At 35.7% G+C, this 21,739-nt stretch overlaps 1 protein-coding gene across 1 annotated transcript; it reads left to right on the forward strand.

Moving 5' to 3' along the window:
* Positions 1-8,122: 8,122 nt before the first annotated feature.
* LOC120085241 (bZIP transcription factor 11-like) lies at positions 8,123-9,308 on the forward strand. Its single transcript, XM_039041141.1, has one exon. It carries the CDS (start codon positions 8,625-8,627, stop codon positions 9,156-9,158), a length of 534 nt encoding a protein of 177 aa, XP_038897069.1. The 5' UTR covers positions 8,123-8,624; the 3' UTR covers positions 9,159-9,308.
* The last annotated feature ends 12,431 nt before the right edge of the window (positions 9,309-21,739 follow it).

Genomic DNA, 21,739 nt, shown 5'->3' on the forward strand with positions numbered 1-21,739 from the left:
TCCTTAAGGGTCTAAACATGTAATCCCAAAGACGTCAAGAAAAGGCTTTATGTACAGATATCTATTATTGTTTCTTTTTATGAGTTGTGGTCTTTGATTATTGTCAAAAATAAAAGAGTAGGGAAGAGAATAACAATACAGTTACGTGGAAACCCTAGTACAAGAAGAAAAACCACGATAGACACTGATTTTTATTATTAATTCTGATACCCAAAATACAAGAGAATATGCCAAATAAATAGACTAGTGGGAAGCCTTAGGGTACACATAATTACTAAAATGCCCCTAGGGTTACAAGCTACTTTTTTCGACACTCCCCCTCAAGTTGGGACGTAAATATCATTAAGACCCAACTTGCTGGCACAGTAATCAAAGCTTTGTCTCAGTAATCCTTTTGTGAGCACATCTGCAATTTGCTGATTTGAGGGAACATAAGGAATGCATATACTTCCATTGTCAAGTCTTTCCTTGACGAAGTGTCGGTCGATCTCAACGTATTTTGTTTTGTCATGCTGAAATATCAAGTCTTTCCTTGACGAAATATCAAGTCTCGTATGAGATAAGTATATCAATTTTCCAACTAACCGCTGATACCTTTCTTTATTGACCAGAACATTGTTACTAGTATTGCTGAGCTTTGAATTATATTCAACTGGGGTGTCAGTAGGTTTGCACCCAGTCATTCCCATTTTTGTTAGAAGACCAATCGTGTATTTTCGTCGGGACACTGAGATTCCGTCCCTAGACCGAGCTACTTCCATTCCGAGAAAGTATCTTAACTTCCCAAGGTCTTTAATTTCAAACTCTTTGGCCATCTTTGCTTTGAGTTTCACAATTTCAACATCATCATTACCGGAGAGCACAATATCGTCAACGTACATAATGAGAACTGCTACCTTCCCTGAAGTTGAATTCTTTGTAAAAAGTGTATGATCTGAGTGCCCTTGGGTATACCCTTGTCCTTTGACAAAGGTGGCAAATCTGTCAAACCAGGCTCTCGGAGACTGTTTCAACCCATATAGCGACTTTCTCAGCCAACAAACTCGCTGTTTGAACTGATCTTCAAATTCGGGAGGAGGATTCATGTAGACTTCCTCCTTAAGTTCTTCATTGAGAAAGTCATTCTTTATATCCAGTTGATACAAGGGCCAATCTTTATTAACTGCAACTGATAGCAATACTCGGATAGTATTGAGTTTAGCTACGGGAGAGAATGTCTCAGAGTAATCTACCCCAAAGGTTCGAGTAAACCCTTTGGCAACTAACCTAGCTTTGTACCGATCAACAGTCCCATCTGACTTGTACTTTATAGTGAAAACCCATTTGCACCCAACCGTCTTGTGCCCTTTAGGTAGGATCACCTGATCCCACGTTCCATTTTTCTCTAGAGCTCTCATCTAACAGCAGCTTTCCAAACTTCAGTTCTCATTGCTTCCTATATGTTACTCGGTATCACCCCTACATCTAAACTAATGGTAAAGGCCCTAAATTCTGATGACAGGTTACTATATGTCATGTAACTATGCATGGGGTACCTTGTATATGACTGAATACCTTTCCTCAGGGCTATTGGAAGATCAAGAGAAGCATCATATTCCTTCAAATTGTCAGAATTTCCATTGTGATCACTAGTTTCATCTTTCTGTTTCTCATCTTTAGAAATCACACCTTTTTCATCATTATCTTTAGTATCACTCACATTTTCTAGAGCTGTGTCTGAATCGTCATTCACTGTCGTCTTCCCATCTGCTATAGTGGTGCTATCAGCACCTTTCCCTCATTTTTCCTCTTTGCACTCGTTAGTACAAGTATCAATCTCATTAATTTCAGGAATACATGTACCTGATGTCGGGTTTGACTCATGAACCGGAGCCGGAGATACAACAGGTGACGCTATTTCCTTCCTGAGATTTTTCCTATAATATGTTATCCATGGGACTTGATTGGTAGGAAGGATAGGACCAACATGTTCGGGAATAGGGGCAGACTCCAAGGGAATTGTATATGTGGACCAGTTAGTCTCTTCACTAAAGGTCTCCCCCTGAAGATGGCTAACATGGAAGAAGGGCTGATCCTCAAGGAAGGTGCTGTCTCTTATACACATCTAGATGTGTATAAGAGACAGCTCCAAGGGAATTGTATATGTGGACCAGTTAGTCTCTTCACTAAAGGTCTCCCCCTGAAGATGGCTAACATGGAAGAAGGGCTGATCCTCAAGGAAGGTGATATCCATGGAAACAAAATATTTGCAAGAGGATGGGTGGTAATATTTATACCCGCGCTGATGGAGTGGATACCCAACAAAGATGCACTTTTGAGCATGGGGGGTAAATTTTGTACGATTTGGACCATGGGAGAGAACAAAGGCAACATAAACAAAAACTCGAAATGGTACATCAGAGACTAATCGAGTCGTAGGGTATGACTCTTTTAAACAGTCTAAGAGGTTTTGAAAATTGAGGACCCGGGAAGGCATTCAGTTGATTAAGTGAGCAGCAGTAAGGATGGCATCACCCTATAGGTAAGACGGGAGTGATGTGGATAGCATTAAGGACCTAGCAACTTCCACCAAATGACGATTTTTCCTCTCTACTACCCCATTTTGTTGGGGAGTGTAGGCACACAAACTCTGATGGATAATCCCTTTGGAAGTAAGAAACTCCTGGAAGGAAGCGTTAAAAAATTCCCGCCCATTGTCACTTCTCAAAATACCAATCCTGGCATTAAACTGGGTTTCCACAGTGGCATAAAATTGCTGGAATATAAATAACACATCAGACTTATCAGTGAGAAGAAAGACCCAAGTAAGCCGAGTGTGGTCGTCTATAAAAGTGACAAACCAGCGTTTCCTGTGGAGGTTGTGGTTGGTGAGGGACCCCAAACATCACTATGGACTAAGGTGAAGGGTTTGGATGGTTTATAGGGCTGGGAGTGAAATGAGACACGACTCTGTTTGGCACGAATACACACTTCACACTTTAAAGAAGACACATTAATATTGCGAAATAAATACGGAAATAAGTGTTTCATGTACTGAAAGTTCGGATGCCCTAAGTGGTAATGCCATAACAGAAAATCATTCTTAGAGGTAGAAAAATTTAAGGAGGCAAAGCTAGTCCTATAATCATTCCTAGAGGAAACATCATCAGTTAGGAAGTAGAGTCCCCCATCGTGCCGGGCAGTGCCAATCGTCGTCCCCGAGCTTAGATCCTGAAATAAAACAGAGTCGGGTGAAAAAACTGCCTGACAATTCAAATCTCTTGTAATCTTACTGATGGATAACAAATTATATGAAATTTTAGGAACATGCAAAACGTCCCACAAAACCAAACCCTCAAACGGAGATAAATCCCCTTTTCCTACAACATGTGCGAACGACCCATCTGCAATCCTAATTCGTTCGTTACTAGCACTTGGATAATATGAGAGAAACTGATCAGAGGTACCAGTAAGATGATCTGTCGCCCTTGAGTCAACAATCCAAGGTTTTTTTACCGTTCACACTAATAAGACCAAAAGACTGTATATTGCCTGACTGGGCGATGGTACTGATTCCAACCGTACTCAGGCTGGTTGTATTGTCAACTGAGGGAAACACAGGCAGGATATTTGTAGTAGGTAAAATAGGAAAAGAATTTACCGGGCTTTCATCTGGGTATTGGGTCGAGCCACAACCGGTTAGAAGGAAATCGACGGCTGGAGGCGGTTGTCGGCCTGTTGTTGGTCGAATGCGCCTAGGGCAGAATCGGAGAGGTCCTGTTCTCTTTGTCGGACGAGTGGGTTCGCCGGATCTGACGCGAAAACCCTAGGGTACGCCGGCGCAGTTGAGTTTTTGCAGGTCGAAGTCGAAGCCCTAGATGCGATCGGAAGCCCACCCTGTTCATCAATCGGAAGAAACTTTGTCTGCCGAAGGGTTACTGCGGATGCGGACATCCTCGATCGGAGCTAGATCTGGTCCGCCTCGCGATGGGTCTGAGGGGTTACTGCGGCCGTACCTGAGGGATCAGTTAACGGTGGCGTGAGATGAGGTAGATCGGCTCTATTTGTGTATTCTTCATATCTGTCCATGTGCGGCTCCCATTGATGGCAGCTTTCTGTTGACTGCAACTGGACGACAGAAATTAATTCCGATAAGTAGCAGTTTTCATATCAAAACTCGAAGATCCACCAGCTGAAGGCGACTGTGGATGGTTCTCTCCCATAATGGTTGATACCATGTTAGATAGTATGGGGTTCCATCTCAAAACCAATTGACAATGAGAGGAGTAACCCATCTATCCTATAAAGAGTGTGAGTCCCCTTGGTTTTTCTATTGTGGGATTCTCAACATACCCCCTCAAGATGGTGCCTCTTTTGGGTTCACCAATCTTGATCGAATCACAATTTCTTCTTATTGGATCGACATCACCCGTTTGGGCTTTATGGGCTCTGATACCATGTCAAAAATAAAAGAGTAGGGAAGAGAATAACAACACAGTTACGTGGAAACTCTAGTACAGGGAGAAAAACCACAATAGACACTGATTTTTATTATTAATTCTGATACCCAAAGTACAAGAGAATAGGCCAAATAAATAGACTAGTGGGAAGCCCTATGATACACATAATTACTAAAATGCCCCTAGGGTTACAAGCTGCTTTTTCGACAATTATATATTATGTCTCTCCTAATTATAGGTTGATATGAATTAATTACAGTAAAATCTACATTTTTAAATGCAATAAGTGAATTTACAAAAGACGTGACTAAAATTATAATTTATCAAAAAAACCATTGTAACTTGAAATTTTGTGTTAGAAGTGGAATTCCAAACTCCTAATTAATAAAAAAAAATGTTTTTAGTTAAACAAATAAAAATGTGAAAGTTCTCGTTTTTGTTCTCACAACGGGTAATGAGTGTCGTACACTTAAAAAAAACTTGATGATATTTTATTTATTCATTCATTCTTCAAAGTAGATGTTTCAAATTTTCATTGACAATTACATAAATATTTTTGCAAATCAAATGATTTCTCTTTACTGTAAGAGGTGAATCAATATCTATGTTCTATTGTAAAAAAATAATGTTTATAATAATATGGTTTTAATATAAAATGAACAGCAAAATGTCGCTAACGTGAATTTAATGTAATAGCATGATTTTTATTTGTTTACCAAGCCCTAAAATGTTTATATATATTCTAGAAGTTTATATGGACGTCCCCGATTTAGATATTGGTCGGCAAATGTATTTCATGTTAATTGTGGAAGATTTGGACAATTGCGAAATAATTTAGTTTTAAGTTTTAGTGGCCAAGAGTTTCATTATTTTCAGAAACAACCCCAAAATAGAAGTTGTGGAATGTTATTGGTCGAGGTGAGGCGGACTAACTTTAAGGACAAACTGAGCATTAGTAAAAGACGATATTACTCTTCAAACGTAGTCATAATGGCATTAATATATTTGCCCTTGCCGTCGTTCAGCTTTTTGGGTGCGACGTGTCGGCTTCGCAACTAAGGTGCAGTCAGTCTTCCGGGTGTAAAGTTTTCGGGCTTCTCGGTGTCGGTGAAAACTGAAACGCGGCACGAAAATGATAGGGTTAAAAGAGGTGACAGAGACCGAAATTTATAGAGTTTTTTTTTCTAAGTTTTTTTTTTTAAATGAAAACTTTAGACGGTAAAAATAACAAAACTCACGTCAATTCAATTTTAAGGTTAAATAATGTAAAAATTCAATAGAAAAAGGTTTGAATAAAATTAAAAATAAATACATATTATTTTTATCAATTTTGATTTCTTAAAAATGAAAGCTTTAGATGATAAAAAAATAAATAAATAAAACCTACATCAATCTAATTTTGAAGTGAAGTGATGTGAAAATCAGTGGATAATGTTTGAATGAAATTAAAAATAAATATATGTTATTATTTTTCACAATTTTGGTTTTGAAAATGAAAGTTTTTTATGATAAAAATAAAACATACATCAATTTAATTTTGTGATAGAATTATATATTCATGTGTGAAACTATACCATTCGTATAATTAAGATAAGTCTATAAATTTTAAAATATTCTTTTGAGTCTAATTGCTAAAAAGAAATCAAAATTTCTATCAAAATTATTGAAATTTCCATCAAAATTTTGAATAAGAAAAATCGAAATTTCGAAGCGAAATTTTAAACTATGGTTATATTTGAATTTCTTAGTCTTCAAATTCAACCTTTTAACCAGTGAAATTTCAGATCATCTCATTTTTTTTATCACTACCGCTAACATTTTTTTTTTCCTTTTTGTTTTGTCTTTATAATAATTTTCTATTATATAGGACTGATTCGATTATTTTTTTAATTGTTTTTTAAGCTGACGTGACTAAAATATAATAATTTCTTATTTATAAGAAGTTGGTGTGATAAATTAGTTTTATTATTAATTAACAAATACAACTCTTTTTTTTCTTTTTTTTTTCCTTAATGTTCCTTCCCCTCTCCATCTTCTTTCTCCCTCCACCTACCTTGTTCATCGCATCAAATTGTTCCTTGTCGTTTTTTCCCCTTCTCATTCGTTTATTTCCACTTCTCCTTCCATTCTTCCCTTTCGTAATTGAAAAGGTTCCCTTCCTCATACTTGAATATTTGAGAAAGAAAGAAAGGAGAGAAAGGAGAATGTGAATAAGGTGGCAGACGACGACGGAGAGGATGAGACCGGCAGCCACGGCCATGAATATGGGATGAAGAATGTGAGAGATGACCAACAACGTTGAGAATTCTACATTGAAAAAAGTTGAGGAATGTCGATTTTTTATAAAATACTACTATTTTATAATTCTTTCTAATTTTTATTTTAAAATACATTAGTAATGTATTTTTTTTTTATCATATCAACCACTTCAAATATAATATTATTATATTTTAACCATGTCATCTTAAAAACAATTAGAAAAGATGTCGAATCAGTCTTATCTAACAAAAAGTTAATATAACATTAGAATCCAAAAACAAAGTTATCATAAATATGCTGACTTGTTGAGTTTGAAAATTTAAAGACTCAAATACATTAAAATCAAGCTCACTTACTAAAAGTGTATTTCTTCTTATTATAAATTATACTCCAAATTCTAAAAAGGCATTATTCTTTATATCGATTTATTTTCTTGTTTCAAATTCATATCTCAATTTATTGATAAGTAACCAATTAACAAAGTAAACGAACAAAATTTAAACATAGTACAATAGATAATACATATGTATACTTAAATGTTGGTTATTTGACCACTAACCTTATAGTTGTTGATTAAATAAATAAATATTTTTAATTATAACTAGCAACTAAACAATTTTTTTTAGTTTGATCAATGTTCCGAAAGGATTGTGATTGAGAGACTTATGTCCTCTTTAGTGTTGTAGGTTCTGAAATTATAAAGTGAATCTAACATAGAGTACACAAAGTCAAGCACGATGTTGTAATAAAAATATGACATATAAAACAAATATCTTAATGTTGAACAATGAGGGTAGAGATAGAAAAGCATAGAGGCTAAGTAATCTAGTTCAATGCAAAACTACATACTCTGGCAGCAATATGCTCGGTGGAGAGAAACTTCACTAGATAAAGAGTTAAGCGATTACAATAATGAACTTAGTTGATAGACTCCATCTCCAACAATTCACGTAAACTTACTCTTAAGTTTTAACTAATTCAGATACTCCTTAAGTTTGGGTCTCCTCATTTCTACACAAACTTTCTCTCTTTGACTCAGATCCAAAGGTTGTATGACCGTACATGACACTCTAACAAAATCAACAAATGATATTGCGGTAACATATTTGATAAACTAAAAACACATTTTGACGTACCACCAAGCAATAGAGAGTGAGATAATATGAAGTTTTTTACGTACTATAAAAATTTGGGTAGCGCTACTCTACAATATTAATATACTGCTCCCCAGCTGGAATTGGACGGTTGTGAATAATCCATCTGCACCACACACGCTCAATCACCACCCTCCCCATCTTCACTTTGATTCCCATTCCAATGCCCCTCTTTTACTTTCCTCTTTTCATTTCCACCCTTCATTTTCCCCCTTTTTCTCTTTTTCACCCCTTTCTTTTTCTATATATTGCCTCTTCGCCACTTTCAAATTCCCTTCCCTTCTCCCTTCTCTCTCCTCCCCCCCCCCATCTCTCCGCCCTCTCTCCCTCTCCTCCGCCGCCTTCTTTTCTCTCTCTCCGCCGTCCACAACATCTCCGATTTCGTTCCATTAATATATAGATGCTGGAAACCTTATCTTTAACGCTTGAGATTGATGTCTCCGGTTCTCAGTGAAATCCTCCGTTCCGGTTTCATCATAAGCTCTTCCCTCCGCCGCCGTACCCATTTAGTTCAATCTTTCTCCGTCGTATTCCTCCACTGGTTCTACGTCTTCTCATGAACCATTTCCCTCGCATTCCCATTTTAGTATATCATTAATTTTACGCTCTTCCTTTATATTCCCAAAACTCAAAATCAAAATCAAATTCCCCTGAATTTAGCTTCTGGGGTTTTCTTATCAACTGTAAATACATAAATCTCTCTCTCTCTCTCTCTCTCTCTCTATATATATATATATAAAATAGTAATTATAGTGTTGTTTTTTTTTTCTTTATGATTATGGATTGTTCTAGTGGGAATTCTTCAGGTTCATTATCTGATCAGGTTGTGCTTCAGAATCAGAGCTCTGGTTCTGAAGCAGAGCTGAAGCAATTGATGGACCAAAGAAAAAGAAAAAGAATGCAATCGAATAGGGAATCGGCGAGGAGATCGAGGATGCGAAAACAGCAGCACTTGGATGGATTAATGGCGCAAGTAAGTCAGCTCAGAGATAACAAAAATCAAATGATTTCAAGAATTCATCTCACAACTCAACTCTTTCTCAACATTGAAGCAGAGAACTCTGTTTTGAAAGCTCAGATTCTGGAACTTACTCATAGATTAGAGTCCTTAAACCAGATCTTATCTCATATCAACAACAATGATGATGATGAACAACAACAACAAAATAATTTTCTTCAAAACTTTTGTGACAACTTTGATGATTTTGATCTTAACCCATTGTTCATCAACTCCTTCTTCCTCACTCAACATCAACAACAACAACCCATTATGGCTTCTGCTCATCATCACCTGCTTCATTACTGATTCATTTAAGTGAGGCTTTTAATCTTAAATCTAATCTCTTTTATGCTTTTGTGTTGATGAGATTAGATTGGTTAATCCTCGGAAAATTTCAAGTGTAAAATATTAATATATTAGTTTTAATTTTGGGGGGGTTGGGTAGGTAAAAGGAAATCAATATCATTGAAGAAAATATTTTCAAAGTTTGGGAAAAGCAACCAAAAAAAAAAAGGTGTAAACTGGTTTCTTGGATTTTGTTTTGATTGGGCAATGGGTCTTTTTCAGTATGATGTAATGGGGCTTTTTATGCGTTTTAAAGGGCCCCTCTTGTTATTATATATTCATATAATATAATCTTTTTATCATTACTATAATGAAATATTTTCTCTCTCTCTCTCCTTTTTTTCTTTTTACTCTCTCCTTTTCCTTGCCGCAAGGAAAATATAATTATTTTATTCGAAATTTAATTTAATAATTTATTTAGAATAATTGCAAATGCATCCAAAGGTGTTTGAACCGACCATTTGTAAAGAGTTGTAGGTTACCATATGGCCATTTGAATGATATTTTGATTTGTTATTAATAATTTAAGTTTTAAATTTGTCCTTGATATAAAATATGTATGTTCAATAAAAAGTTAGAAATTTAATCCTTCATTTTACGTGTTAAATTCTTTTTTTAAAAAAATCTTATGAATATTATTGATTTTGTACCTATGGTTTAAATTAATTACGGAGATCATCAGCCACTTGACCAGATCTTAATTCAAATTATTTTATAAAAAGACAATAGAATTAAACTTTGTGTCTTTTGCTAAGCCACTTTATTCGTAAATGCTCTTCTTACAACCACTATTTATAAAACTATAAAAGACAAAAACTACAAGAATCTATATAACCCATTATTTTATCTAAAAGTGAGTTAAAGAATTTGTTATATATTGGTTTGTACACTACGACCTTTAAATTTAAGACAACACTGTGAATTGTTATTTATAATATTAGGCAATAGTTAAGTACGTATTGCCTATATTATACTAGTTCAATGTATTTGGTCTTAAGGTGTTCATAGATGCAAAAATACTTTTCCTTTTTAAATACAAACTTATTTAAGTGATAATTGGTATGCACTTTCTTTGAAGTTTATAGTTCAAATTTCTATATCTCACATCTATTACACTAAAAAAAGACACAACCTCTTCATTTAATGGTTAAAGTAGGCTTTGAGGAAAAGAGATTTCAAACTAAAAAGATAAAATATCCACCTCTTATAAAGGTTATTTATCTTGCTATTAAACTAACTATATTTTTTCTCTATTCATAAGAAAATGGTAGCAATCTTTTTTATTTATTTATTTTTTAATGAAAGATTACATCTTATTCATTCCAAAACGTGTTCTACGACTGAATTCTATCAAATACACCATATGTTTTAGGAAAAGAAATTGACATAAAACAATCTCAACATAGTACAAATGTGACGAATCAAATTAGAGAGAGATTTAATGAATATTGCTCGAGAGATAATGTAACGACCGAGCTCCTTAGGACTTAAACTAGGTTGTTACTATAGACATGGATGCATACAATTCAAATTGACATCTTTTCATAATTTAATAAAACCAATTTATTAGCATAAAGTAATTAACTTTATTAAAACTAAATAACTGAAATCCATTTAACAAGGTACCCTTAAAACCATAAAACAAAATAGAAAATTCTCTTAAAAAGTTTAAAAGAAAAAACACTTAAAACTTCAAGTTCAAACATCGAGACTAAAAATTTTAAAACATAAAATCCTGAATGTTGGGTTTTATGTCCTAAAACTCGTAGTTTGTAAACAACAAATTTATTCTGTCAATCAATATAGATGTTATTGAAGTTAGATTCAATAAAGTTGTTATTAGATGCATGAATTGCTCATTTCGTTTTTAGAAATAACCTAAATCCAATAAACTAAGATCCATAGCTATTACATGAGTATTTAAATTTCATGTGGAGACATAAGAGTGGATGAAGTTCGAGTAAATAGCCAAAATGGTCTATAGTATATGGATAAGGCTAGGTACCTTATTCTAGGGACACTATTGGATACGACCCACTTTGTAGATGTTACAATTGTAAAGTGTAAAGTGCAATAAACGAAGTGATCCTAATTCATTCATGTGGAGACATGCGAGTAGGAGCATCCTATGCAAAGAGTTTGTATAAGATCAGACCAAGAAATAAGTCACTCTTACTTTATAATGCTATTTACCGTTTAAGACTGACTATTTCAAAGCGATGACCTAGGTAACTTGACCTTAATCCTGAGCTAACTATGAACTCCTATTTATTCCGGATTATCCTTAGATTTGCATGGATGAGGGTTGACTCACCAGCGCCGGCTCAATAAGCTTTCCATTTCAGGGGTAAGATCGGGTAGATAGCTAGGGACAGAGGGTGTAAGACGAAATTCACTCCTACCCACTTTTAGGGATAATAGAGAGGTTGTTCCCTTTAGCTGCTGATTTCGGGTCTTGAACAAGGAACCCTACTCTCTCATTGGCTCGAAAGGGACTTGGTTTAGTGATTGGATCACAAACCAATTGTTCATTAAAGGATCAATGAGACTTAAGTTATAAGATGTAATCTCGGGGGTAAAACAGCTTTTTGGACCCAACCGTTATTACAGACAACCTGTGAAGGGTTGACTTACTAATTATAGTTATACCGAGTAGACACAATTATATCTATAGTGAGGGGAATGCAACTACTGGGCTTTAGTGGAGTGACCCAATAGTTAACGAATGTTAGTTAATTCAGGTTAAAGAGTTTAGCTGTTAATCTCGGATCGTTGGAGCTCATGATCTGTAGGTCCATTAGGTCCTCTTATTATCTCACAGAGGGATAAAACCTTAGAATATCGTGATAAGAGAATTTGAAATGTTCAAACTCAAATTGAAGGAATCGGTAATTATATACGATATAATTACACGTTTAATTGATGAATTAAACAGAATTGGAAAATTAGATAATATTTAAATTTGATTTAAATATTAAATTAATGAATAGGGATTCATGTTGAGAATCAGTGTTTTATTAATTTAATATTTGATATTAAATTAATTAAATTATTTAATTAATTATTTAGAATTAATTTATTTAAAATTAATTTTTGAATTAATATTTATGTGATTAATTTTAAAATTTAAAATTTGATTTCAAATAAAATTTAATCGACTTTTATGTTAAAATTCATTTAAGTTTAAAATTGTTCTCATTTCTTCCATTATATCTTACACCACACAAATCCACTTCTCCAAAGTGGTTTGAGTGTCATTACCTCATGGAAGAAGGCTGCATGGAGAAGGGAAAAATAAATTGAACTTCAGTTGTTGAAAATTCATGCAAATTTAGAAACTTGAGAGAGAAGGGCTCTCTCTAAGTCTTGACACTCAAATATGAAATTTCCTAAAAAATTCCCTCAAATTTCAGCTCATTTTGGGTTCCACCACCCAATCTAAAACCCTAGAGAATAGTAGGGAAGATCAAGTGGTGGTTAACACTTTGCTGCTGAGGAAATTGAAGCTGAATTTTGTGGATTGAAGGTCTTCAAAGGTATATCATCCAACCCTATTTTAAGTTCTTGAATATGCTTTCTTAGTTACTAAAATTGATGAATTAGAATGTTTAATGATTCTGTTTACTTCTACTAATTGCATGTTAACCCCGACAATTGGTGTCAGAGCATGATTTAAGCACTTAATTCGTATTAATTTTAGCTTGGAGGGTGATTTTCATAGGTTGTATGAAAATGGTTGCTGATATGGTTAATTTAATTTTGGCATTCAATTTCTCTTCAATTAAATGTTAATTTTTTTAATTGGCTATTTGTTTATGGGCCTTAATGTGTGATTAAGAGTTTGTAAATTTTTTAGAGTCAATAAAGTTGCAATTAGGTTGTAATTGAAAAAAGAAGCAAGAGAGGTCATCTGCAGAATTTCAACTTTGAAGCTACTGCCAATCAGTGTTGTGACACAACCCTTAGAGCGTTGCAACGCTGCTCATTAAACAGTCCAAAAAAGTGAAGAAATCATGTGACGTTGCAATGTTGTTCATCCTAGCCTAAAAAAAATGCACACAACCAGATCGACGATTCAAGTGAACCGGTTCGGCTGGTTCGAGTCTTGGAGGTCCGATTCAGCCCCATTTTGGCTAGTTCAACCTGTTTTAGTGCTTTAGAGATCTGGTTCGGGCGGTTCAGGTCCAGTTCGAGTCGGCTTGTGAAATCAATTATTATTGTAATAATTTAGGCTAATTGCTTCCTTGGAATGTCAAAACTGGTCCATATCAGTGTGTTAATTACAAATGCATTGTAAATGTATGTTATAATTAAATAAATTTTTTATGTGCATATAGTATGCCATGAAGATTTAAAATCCCACCATAGGAAGCCTGTAGCATGCATTGAAATTATGTTATAAAGAGCAATAATATATAGTATGCATGTTAGGGTTTCAAGTATTTAATATAAAGTATTATATTAAATCTCAAAATACTTGATGAATGTTATGGATGATCAACATGTTTATTGTTTTATAATTGTTATAAAAATCGGATTAGACATTTAAAATCCATAACAAAGATAAGATGCATGCTCACATAAGGTTAACAAATAACAACTTATTTTAATAGTTGAAATAGGTCGTTATCTTGTAAAATTTGGTTACAAACTCAACCGGTCTATAATCTTGTCTAAGGTTGGAGGTATTTAAATTGACAGTTTACAAAACACCTCATACTTGGGGATTATAAGCAAATAATTGAGCGTTATTAACCCGATTTTATGAGCATACGTGAGCGATGTGAGGTTTTAACATACATGATGATGGTTTAGAGGATCTATTAACCTTTAAAAAGGCAATGGAAGATGTTGACAGGGAATAGGGGATAAAAGTCATGGACATTGAAATGGAGTCTATGTACTTCAACTCTCTCTGGGAACTTGTAGATCAACCACATGAAATTACACCTAAAGGTTGTAAATGGATCTACAAGAGGAAACGAGACCGAACTGACAAGGTGCAAACCTATAAAGTCAGACTCGTGGCAAAAGGTTTTACCCAAAGAGAAGGGGTTGATTATGAAGAAAATTTTTCTCCTGTTGCCATGATAAAGTCAATTAGAATACTTCTTTCCATTGCCACATATTATGACTATGAAATATGGAAAATGGATGTCAAGATAGCTTTCCTAAATGGCTATCTTGATACAAGTATTTTTATGTTTCAACCAGAAGGATTCATCGAAAAAGGAGAAGAACAGAAAGTCTATAAGCTTAAACGATCCATTTATGGATTGAAACGAGCATCAAGATCCTGGAATATAAGGTTTGATTCTGAGGTTAAATCTTATGGCTTTGAATAGAATGTTGACGAACCTTGTGTATACAAGAAGATATCCAACAAGATTGTAGCATTTTTAGTTCTTTATGTTGATGATATTTTGCTCATTGGGAATGAGACAAGTTTCCTTGCTGATGTAAAGAGATGGTTAACAACACAATTCCAAATGAAAGATTTGGGTGATGTTCAATACGTTCTAGGAATACAGATCTTTCGAAATTGAAAGAATATAACTCTAGCACTATCTCAGGCATCTTATATTGACAAGATGTTGTCAAAATATAATATGCAAAATTCCAAAAGAGGTATGTTACCTTTTAGACATGGAATTCATTTGTCAAAGGAACAGTGTCCTAAGACACCTTAAGATGTTGAGGAAATGACAAGAATTTCATACGCATATGCAGTTGGGAGTGAGATATACGCAATGTTATGTACACGCCCTGACATATACTTTATAGTTGGAATCGTCAGCAGGTTCCAATTGAATCCAAGACACAGTCATTGGACTACTGTAAAAAGACATCCTCAAATATCTAAGGAGAACGAGGGACTATATGCTTGTGTATGGACCTAAAGATTTGATCCTCACAAGATACACTGATTCTGATTTCTAGACTGACGTAGATTCTAGGAAATCTACTTCAGGATCAGTTTTCACTCTCAATGGAGGAGCTATAGTTTGGAGAAGCATTAAGCAAAGTTGTATTTCTAACTCCATAATGGAAGCAGAATACGTGGATGCATGTAAAACTGCTAAAGAAGCAGTATGGCTACGCAAATTCTTGGCAATTTGGAAGTAGTTCCAGATATGCACCTACCTATCACATTGTATTGTGATAATAGTGGTGTTGTTGCCAACTCAAAAGAACCAAGGAGTCACAAATGTAGAAAACATATTGAGAGAAAGTACCATCTCATCAGAGAGATAGTACACTGAGGAGATGTGATCGTCACAAAGATAGCCTCTGAAGACAACTTTACTGATCCATTTACAAAGGTCCTCTCGGCTAAAGTGTTTGAGGGCCACCTGGTCGGACTAAGACTCCAAGTGATGTAATCTAGGGCAAGTGGGAGAATATCTATGGTATTAGAAATGCCTTAGTTTATTGTATTTGTAATCTAGGACAAGTAGAAGAATATCTATGGTATTAAAAATGCCCTAGTTTATTGTATTTTCTCTTTATGTTTCTTAACATTGTATTGTATATATTTGTTCTCACTGGAGTTTTAGTCCAAGTGGAAGATTGTTGGGAATGTCTTAGAACTCACAGTTCGTGTTAAACATTCTATTTATCAATAAAATATTATTGAGTAATTTATTCAATAAAGTTGTTGATTTTGCATTCTATTACGAAAATCCAATAAACATATCCATGGCTATAGTGTGAATACTTTAACTTTATGTGGTGACATAAATAGGATCAAGTTAAATAGTATATAGCCTAAATGGTCTAATAAGTATATGGATGAAATTGAGTATCTCATCCTGGTAATACTATTGAATGCGATCCATTTTGTAGGCAATACAAATGATGTGATCCACAGATCATTCATGTAGAGGCATGTGAGTGAGGGCATCCTATGAAATGAGTTTGCAACTAGACCACAAAATAGTCACTTTTCTTTATAACGACTATTCACTATCAAAACTGACTATTTCATTTTAAGTAATCTAGGAGGACTCGATCTTAATCCTGAGTTAGATATGAACTTCTGTTTGTTTGGGATTATCCTTTGATCTGCATGGGTGAGAGTAGTCCAACAGCATTGCTCAATAAGCCTTCTATTTTGGGGATAAGATCGGATGAATAGCTGAGGTCATAGCCTTGCAAGATGGAATTCGCTCCTACCCGATTTAGGGTTAGCAGATAGGTTGTTCTCTTAAGTATTGATTCCAGGTCTTGAACAATCGGGGCCCGCCTTCTCATGATAAAGAAAAGACTTGATTCATAAGTATTATGAATCAAATTGTTTATTATAGAGTCAGTGGGAACTTAAGGAACAAGATGTATTCACAGGGGTAAAATGGTGATCTTGACCCAGCTGTGATTACGAATGACCTGTGAAGGATCGACTTACTGATCATGGTTATATCAAATGGACATAATATATCTACTGTAAGGGGAGTTCAAGTATGGGCTTTAGTGGAGTGACCCATTAGTTAACAAATGGGGGTTAATTCGGTATAATGAGTTTAGCCAATTAATCTCGGATCATTGGAGCTCATGATCTATAGGCCCGCAAGGTCCCCCTACTAGCTCGTAAATAAATTAGTTTTAGAGTAGCATGATAAGTTAATTTGAAACCTTCAAATTAGAATTAAACGGAATAGGAGAATTTATATTTATTAAATATATGAAGGTGGATTTGTGTAAAATTAATTTAATATTTGATATTAAATTAATTAGAATTATTAGAATTATTTAAATAATTATTTATTAGGAAATTAATTTATGAAATTAATTTTACAAAATTAATAACATTTTCAATATTTGAAATCAAATTGATTTTTAGAAATCATTTGGTTTTGGAAAAATGACACAAAATAGAAATTTGGTTTTTTCCATTATCATCTTCAACTTGCTCACACCAAACCCACTAAGTTAGGCTTCAATAACTCCAAGCATGAGCTGCATCTCATACAACCATATTCTTTGCATGACAGCCTGCAATAAATAAAGAAGATTGGAGTGGAATTGAGGCATGCATCCAAAGAGTTTTTACAAAAAAAATGCGAGCTGAAGAAACTATTCTTCAAGTGGGTTGTAGCAGTGAGCTTCTCTCCAAGTTTCCTTTCATTCAAGCTAGTTTTGAGTCCTACAACTCATTCTAAAGCCCCAAGAGTATAGTGAGGAAGATCTTGAGGTGGTTCACAACAATTTTTGGAGAAGATATCAGTTGAGAATCAAGATCTTAAGGAGTTCTACAAAGGTATGGCTTCAAACCCTCTTGTGTTAGATAAGCATGATTTAGTTACTGCCAAAATTAATGAATCAGAGTGCTTATTGATCCTTGTTGCTTCCGCTGCATGCTGATATACTCTCACAGATCGAGGATAAAATTTCTAATAAAAAGCTTCACAAAATTCTTTCCAAGTAATTTCACTTCTCTCTCTTCTCCTATTTTCCACTATTCTCCACCAATCTTCTGCCCGTTTTTACAGTAAGAAGGTCACAAGATTCACTTTCCTATCTTCAGGGCATCACGTTACTTTGAAACACCTTTTCAATTGATTAATCCATACCTCAGCATCAGTGGGGCTGTAGTTTCTTCAAACACTGTTGCTCCTAACAATCTCAAACACTTTATACCATACTTTTTCTTGGGGTCGAGTTGTATGGTTCCCAGGCTCTCATGTAGCCTGTGAGCGAATCTATCTAACAATTGTTCTTCTTCTCTAGCTCTTCTTGAGGATGACTAGATTCCCTTAAACTTTCCTTTCCCCATTTATCGGTATTGGTTTGATCTTGGCGTTTCCCACTTCTTAGCATGATTCCTCTACAAAGTAATCAAATAAGGGTTAAGTATAAATCCTAACTACTTAAATACTTACCACATATTAGTCACAAAAGATCTAAATTATTTATTCACATCACTGGTTATTTACAGCATTAGTCTTATTTACTATATTTACATTCTTTTGTTTTCTCTTCCTGCTTCTCTTATTTCCTTACGTCTTCTCATTCCTAGTCTCTAATAGATAATCTTCCAAAAATCATTTCTTTAGAATTCACGCCTGGTTTCTCCTCCTGCCTCCAAGGACAAGCACCATGCACATGTCCAAGTTGTTGACAAAACAAGCAGAATTTTCGAGAGTCTTCCACACAAACCTCGTACGAAGATTTGCCGTCAAATTCAATTACTATTCTTCGAGGGATGTCGGTTCCAGAATTCCGAACAAAGCCTACTGATTGGCTGAAGCTCCCCAACATATGACTCTTTTTGGTCTCCCTACCAACCATTGTTTTAGGTATAACTCTCTTGTTTCTGTTGCCTACTAGTGCAGTTTGTTGTGATTGGTTTTCTCTCAGAATTGGTTTTTTTTTCTTTTTCTAGTCTTTTGCTGAAAATATACACAATTCTTTCTAATGTGGCCCTGTCGACCACAACCGTAACATATACTCGTTCCCAACAAACACGGGCTTTTGTGGTTCTTTCCACATTTCAAACATTCAGGTTTTTTACCAGATCCTGATGTATTCACTCCTAGGTTAATGATTTGGTGTCCTAAATCAATGTCTAAGTAAAGGTTATGAATTTCAATATTTCCTATATTTCTTCTAGTCTCAGTGCTGAAGGTAGTGTCACTCGTTTTGGGTTCCTGCTGCCACCAGGGTCTGCCACTCGGATACATATTCCTACATTGAAATTCATTCTAGGTTATAAACTATATTTTAGCTAACTCCGTCCATTATTCCCAGGATTCCCTGTAACCCTACTCCCAAAGCCTGCTACGAGCTAGCCAGTACCTACACTAATTTTTATTCTCAAGGTTTTTCCAGAACCTTATGCTTTGATGCCAACTTGTCACACCCCCTCTCGAGTTCTATCTCTCCAAACCCGAAAGGAGATATAAAGACAGCCGACACCACCTTTGTGATATCCACCATTAACTTTTACCAATTCATAAAATAATAAAATACGTATGATTTCAATAATTAGTTTTAGCAGCGGTTACAAGCGTTTATTCTAAATATATTTTCAATCCTAATTAATTCTAATGACTTTCAAAGATAACTCGATCCGAGTATCGCTCTGTAAGAGAGTATCAGTTCCAGACCTTGGGTTGTTTTTCCCAGAACGTTCTGCTTCCGCTACCGGAGGGGGGGAATAAAAAAATTGAAAAACGTGAGCTAAAAAGCCTAGTGAGTGGTATATTTTAAAAAGAAAGAAATTCGTTCTCGGGAAACCAATTCCACAATCAAACAATCATCACACATAAGAATGTAACCTTCCCAGCTTGATAACTGGTTAACCTTGGCATGATCATGTATTCCCCAGGGGTTCCCGCGAACTTCCCGCTATACATGTTGTGGAAACAATCCCAGTACCCTTATATTCTGCCGAATGTGCACATGTCAACAATATCCAGTTAGACGTGCTTGAGACACACTAAAAATTTTCCAGGGTACAATCCCAGTTTTCAATGCAATTTATGTTATGCATTAACACAAAAAGCAAATCAACAAATAAAATCTAGAAAACATATTTCCCGATCATGCCAATTTTCAAACCCTCACTTATATATATAAATATATATATAATTGCAAACATACAAAAATAGTAAAATCCCACTCACAATCCTCTTGAAGATTTTCCTTAATATCTTCCTTGAGCAGCTTTTGGTTCGATTTCCCTGAATTTTTATTCATTTTCGAAGAAATACTAAATTAGCTCAAAATCCCCTAAATAATTCCATTTTGGTCTTGAAAATAACCTTAAATTAAAAATAACCTTTCCCACTTCAAAATACCCAAAAATAGGTTTAAATGCCCAAAAACATAGCTTTGGAGTTTCTTTAGGCAGTTTGATTGGGGTGGGCAACTGCCCGTGTGATAGGTTGGGCGGCAGATCATGCACAAGCGAAGACGTGACACTGGTGTTGGGCGTAAGCGTGTGTGCGCTGATAGGCGTCTGCCTCGTCCAGGGGTGTGCCTTGCGATGGACGTGCGCTAGGCTATGCGTGATCGGCGCTGGGTGCGCGTGTATGTGCTAGGTGACAGGCGATGGCATTAGCGCCTACCCTATGCATCCAGCTGGCCTTCTGTCTTCCAACACAAATTCCTCCCTTCTCACAAGTCCAAACTCAATGGCAGCCCAGGGTCTCTTTCTACACTCAATGCTTAACACTCTCACACTAATTCCTCTTTATCTGCACGAATAATTTGTGAGAACTATCAGCCCCAAGTTGCCCTATTTATAGGCATCCAAAAGCCATCGAATCTTAACACATCGCCTCCTTTGTATGTCCAGATGCCCTCAGCCCGCATATGCCAACGCCTCCTTCTTGACACCACCTCCTTGCATGTATTGAATGTCCTTCTCTCCTTAAACCAATGCATAGACACTTTTTGCATGTTCTGTGGTGCGCTCACCTCATCCTTACTTCAACTCAGACTTCCCCAAAATCAGCCACTTGTCCCAACTCGTTGTCATCTTAAACTTGTTCCCCAAGCTTACCCAAACCAACACATGACTCACCTTGGCCGCATAGCCCCTTGTCAATGCATAGCCTTATAACCAATTAACACCCCACTTGGTCGCATAGCTCACCCTACATCCAACCTCCCTTGGCCTCACTTAATCACATAACCTTGTCTTGGCCACTTGGCCCTACTTGATCGCTTCCACCCTTGGCCATCCCATACCCTTAGAGCATCGCATAGCCACCAATTGGCCACACACTTTCTCCCAATTCCTAGTCCGAAAGTTGGCGTGTGGTCTTCCTCCATGCGCACCTTGGTTAGCCAATGCATAAGCCTCCTCGCCTATTATTCTTGTCATACATCAACTCTCCTAACCTCCACATGCTGGAGCAACCATGGACTTAGCATAAGGCCCTTGGCCATCGCATGTCATCCTTGGCCGCATGCCCCTCTCAGCCAACGTATGCGTTGGCCTTCCTAGCTCGCAACACCTATACCTAGCCTCATGCCAATCCCTAGTCAACATATCCTTACCTTGCCTTGCCACATGCACCCTTTTGCTCTACAACTTCTCAATGCCCTTGATCAATGCATGTCTATACCAATGCATGACAAGCATACTCGACCAACACTAGCCTTACATAACCTCTAAGTGACAAGGTCATCGCCCATTGAGTCCTCACACCAACGCCTCATGGCCTCCATATATAGTTCCCATACTTGGTCAATTTTTTGCCCTTCTTAACCAAGCTGAACTACAATTTATGTTTAGTCCTCATAAGTCTAGTTCTCAACACTTAAGATTTTTTCCTTCCCTTTTATTCTTCCTCAAGCTTCCAAGTGTAACCTTACTTGTTTAGGTGAGATTCAAGGGTATATATATATATATATATAAACTCCTTTCATTCTCCTTTTCCAAATTCCAAAATTCCAAATCTCCTAATTTTAATTCAATTTCTCAAATTAAATTAAAAAATTGAAATAAATCCCAAATTCTCCTTAAAATAAAATTTAAATTCCAAAATTCTTCACGGAGCAAAAATTTGAAATTGAATTACCCTTTCACATTA

The sequence above is a fragment of the Benincasa hispida genome, chromosome 9 (genome assembly GCF_009727055.1).
Source record: "Benincasa hispida cultivar B227 chromosome 9, ASM972705v1, whole genome shotgun sequence".
In the NCBI taxonomy this organism is placed as follows: Eukaryota; Viridiplantae; Streptophyta; class Magnoliopsida; order Cucurbitales; family Cucurbitaceae; genus Benincasa; species Benincasa hispida.

Coding starts and splice junctions, on each gene's coding strand:
- LOC120085241 (XM_039041141.1), top strand. CDS start 8,625: ATGATTATGGATTGTTCTAGTGGGAATTCTTCAGGTTCATTATCTGAT.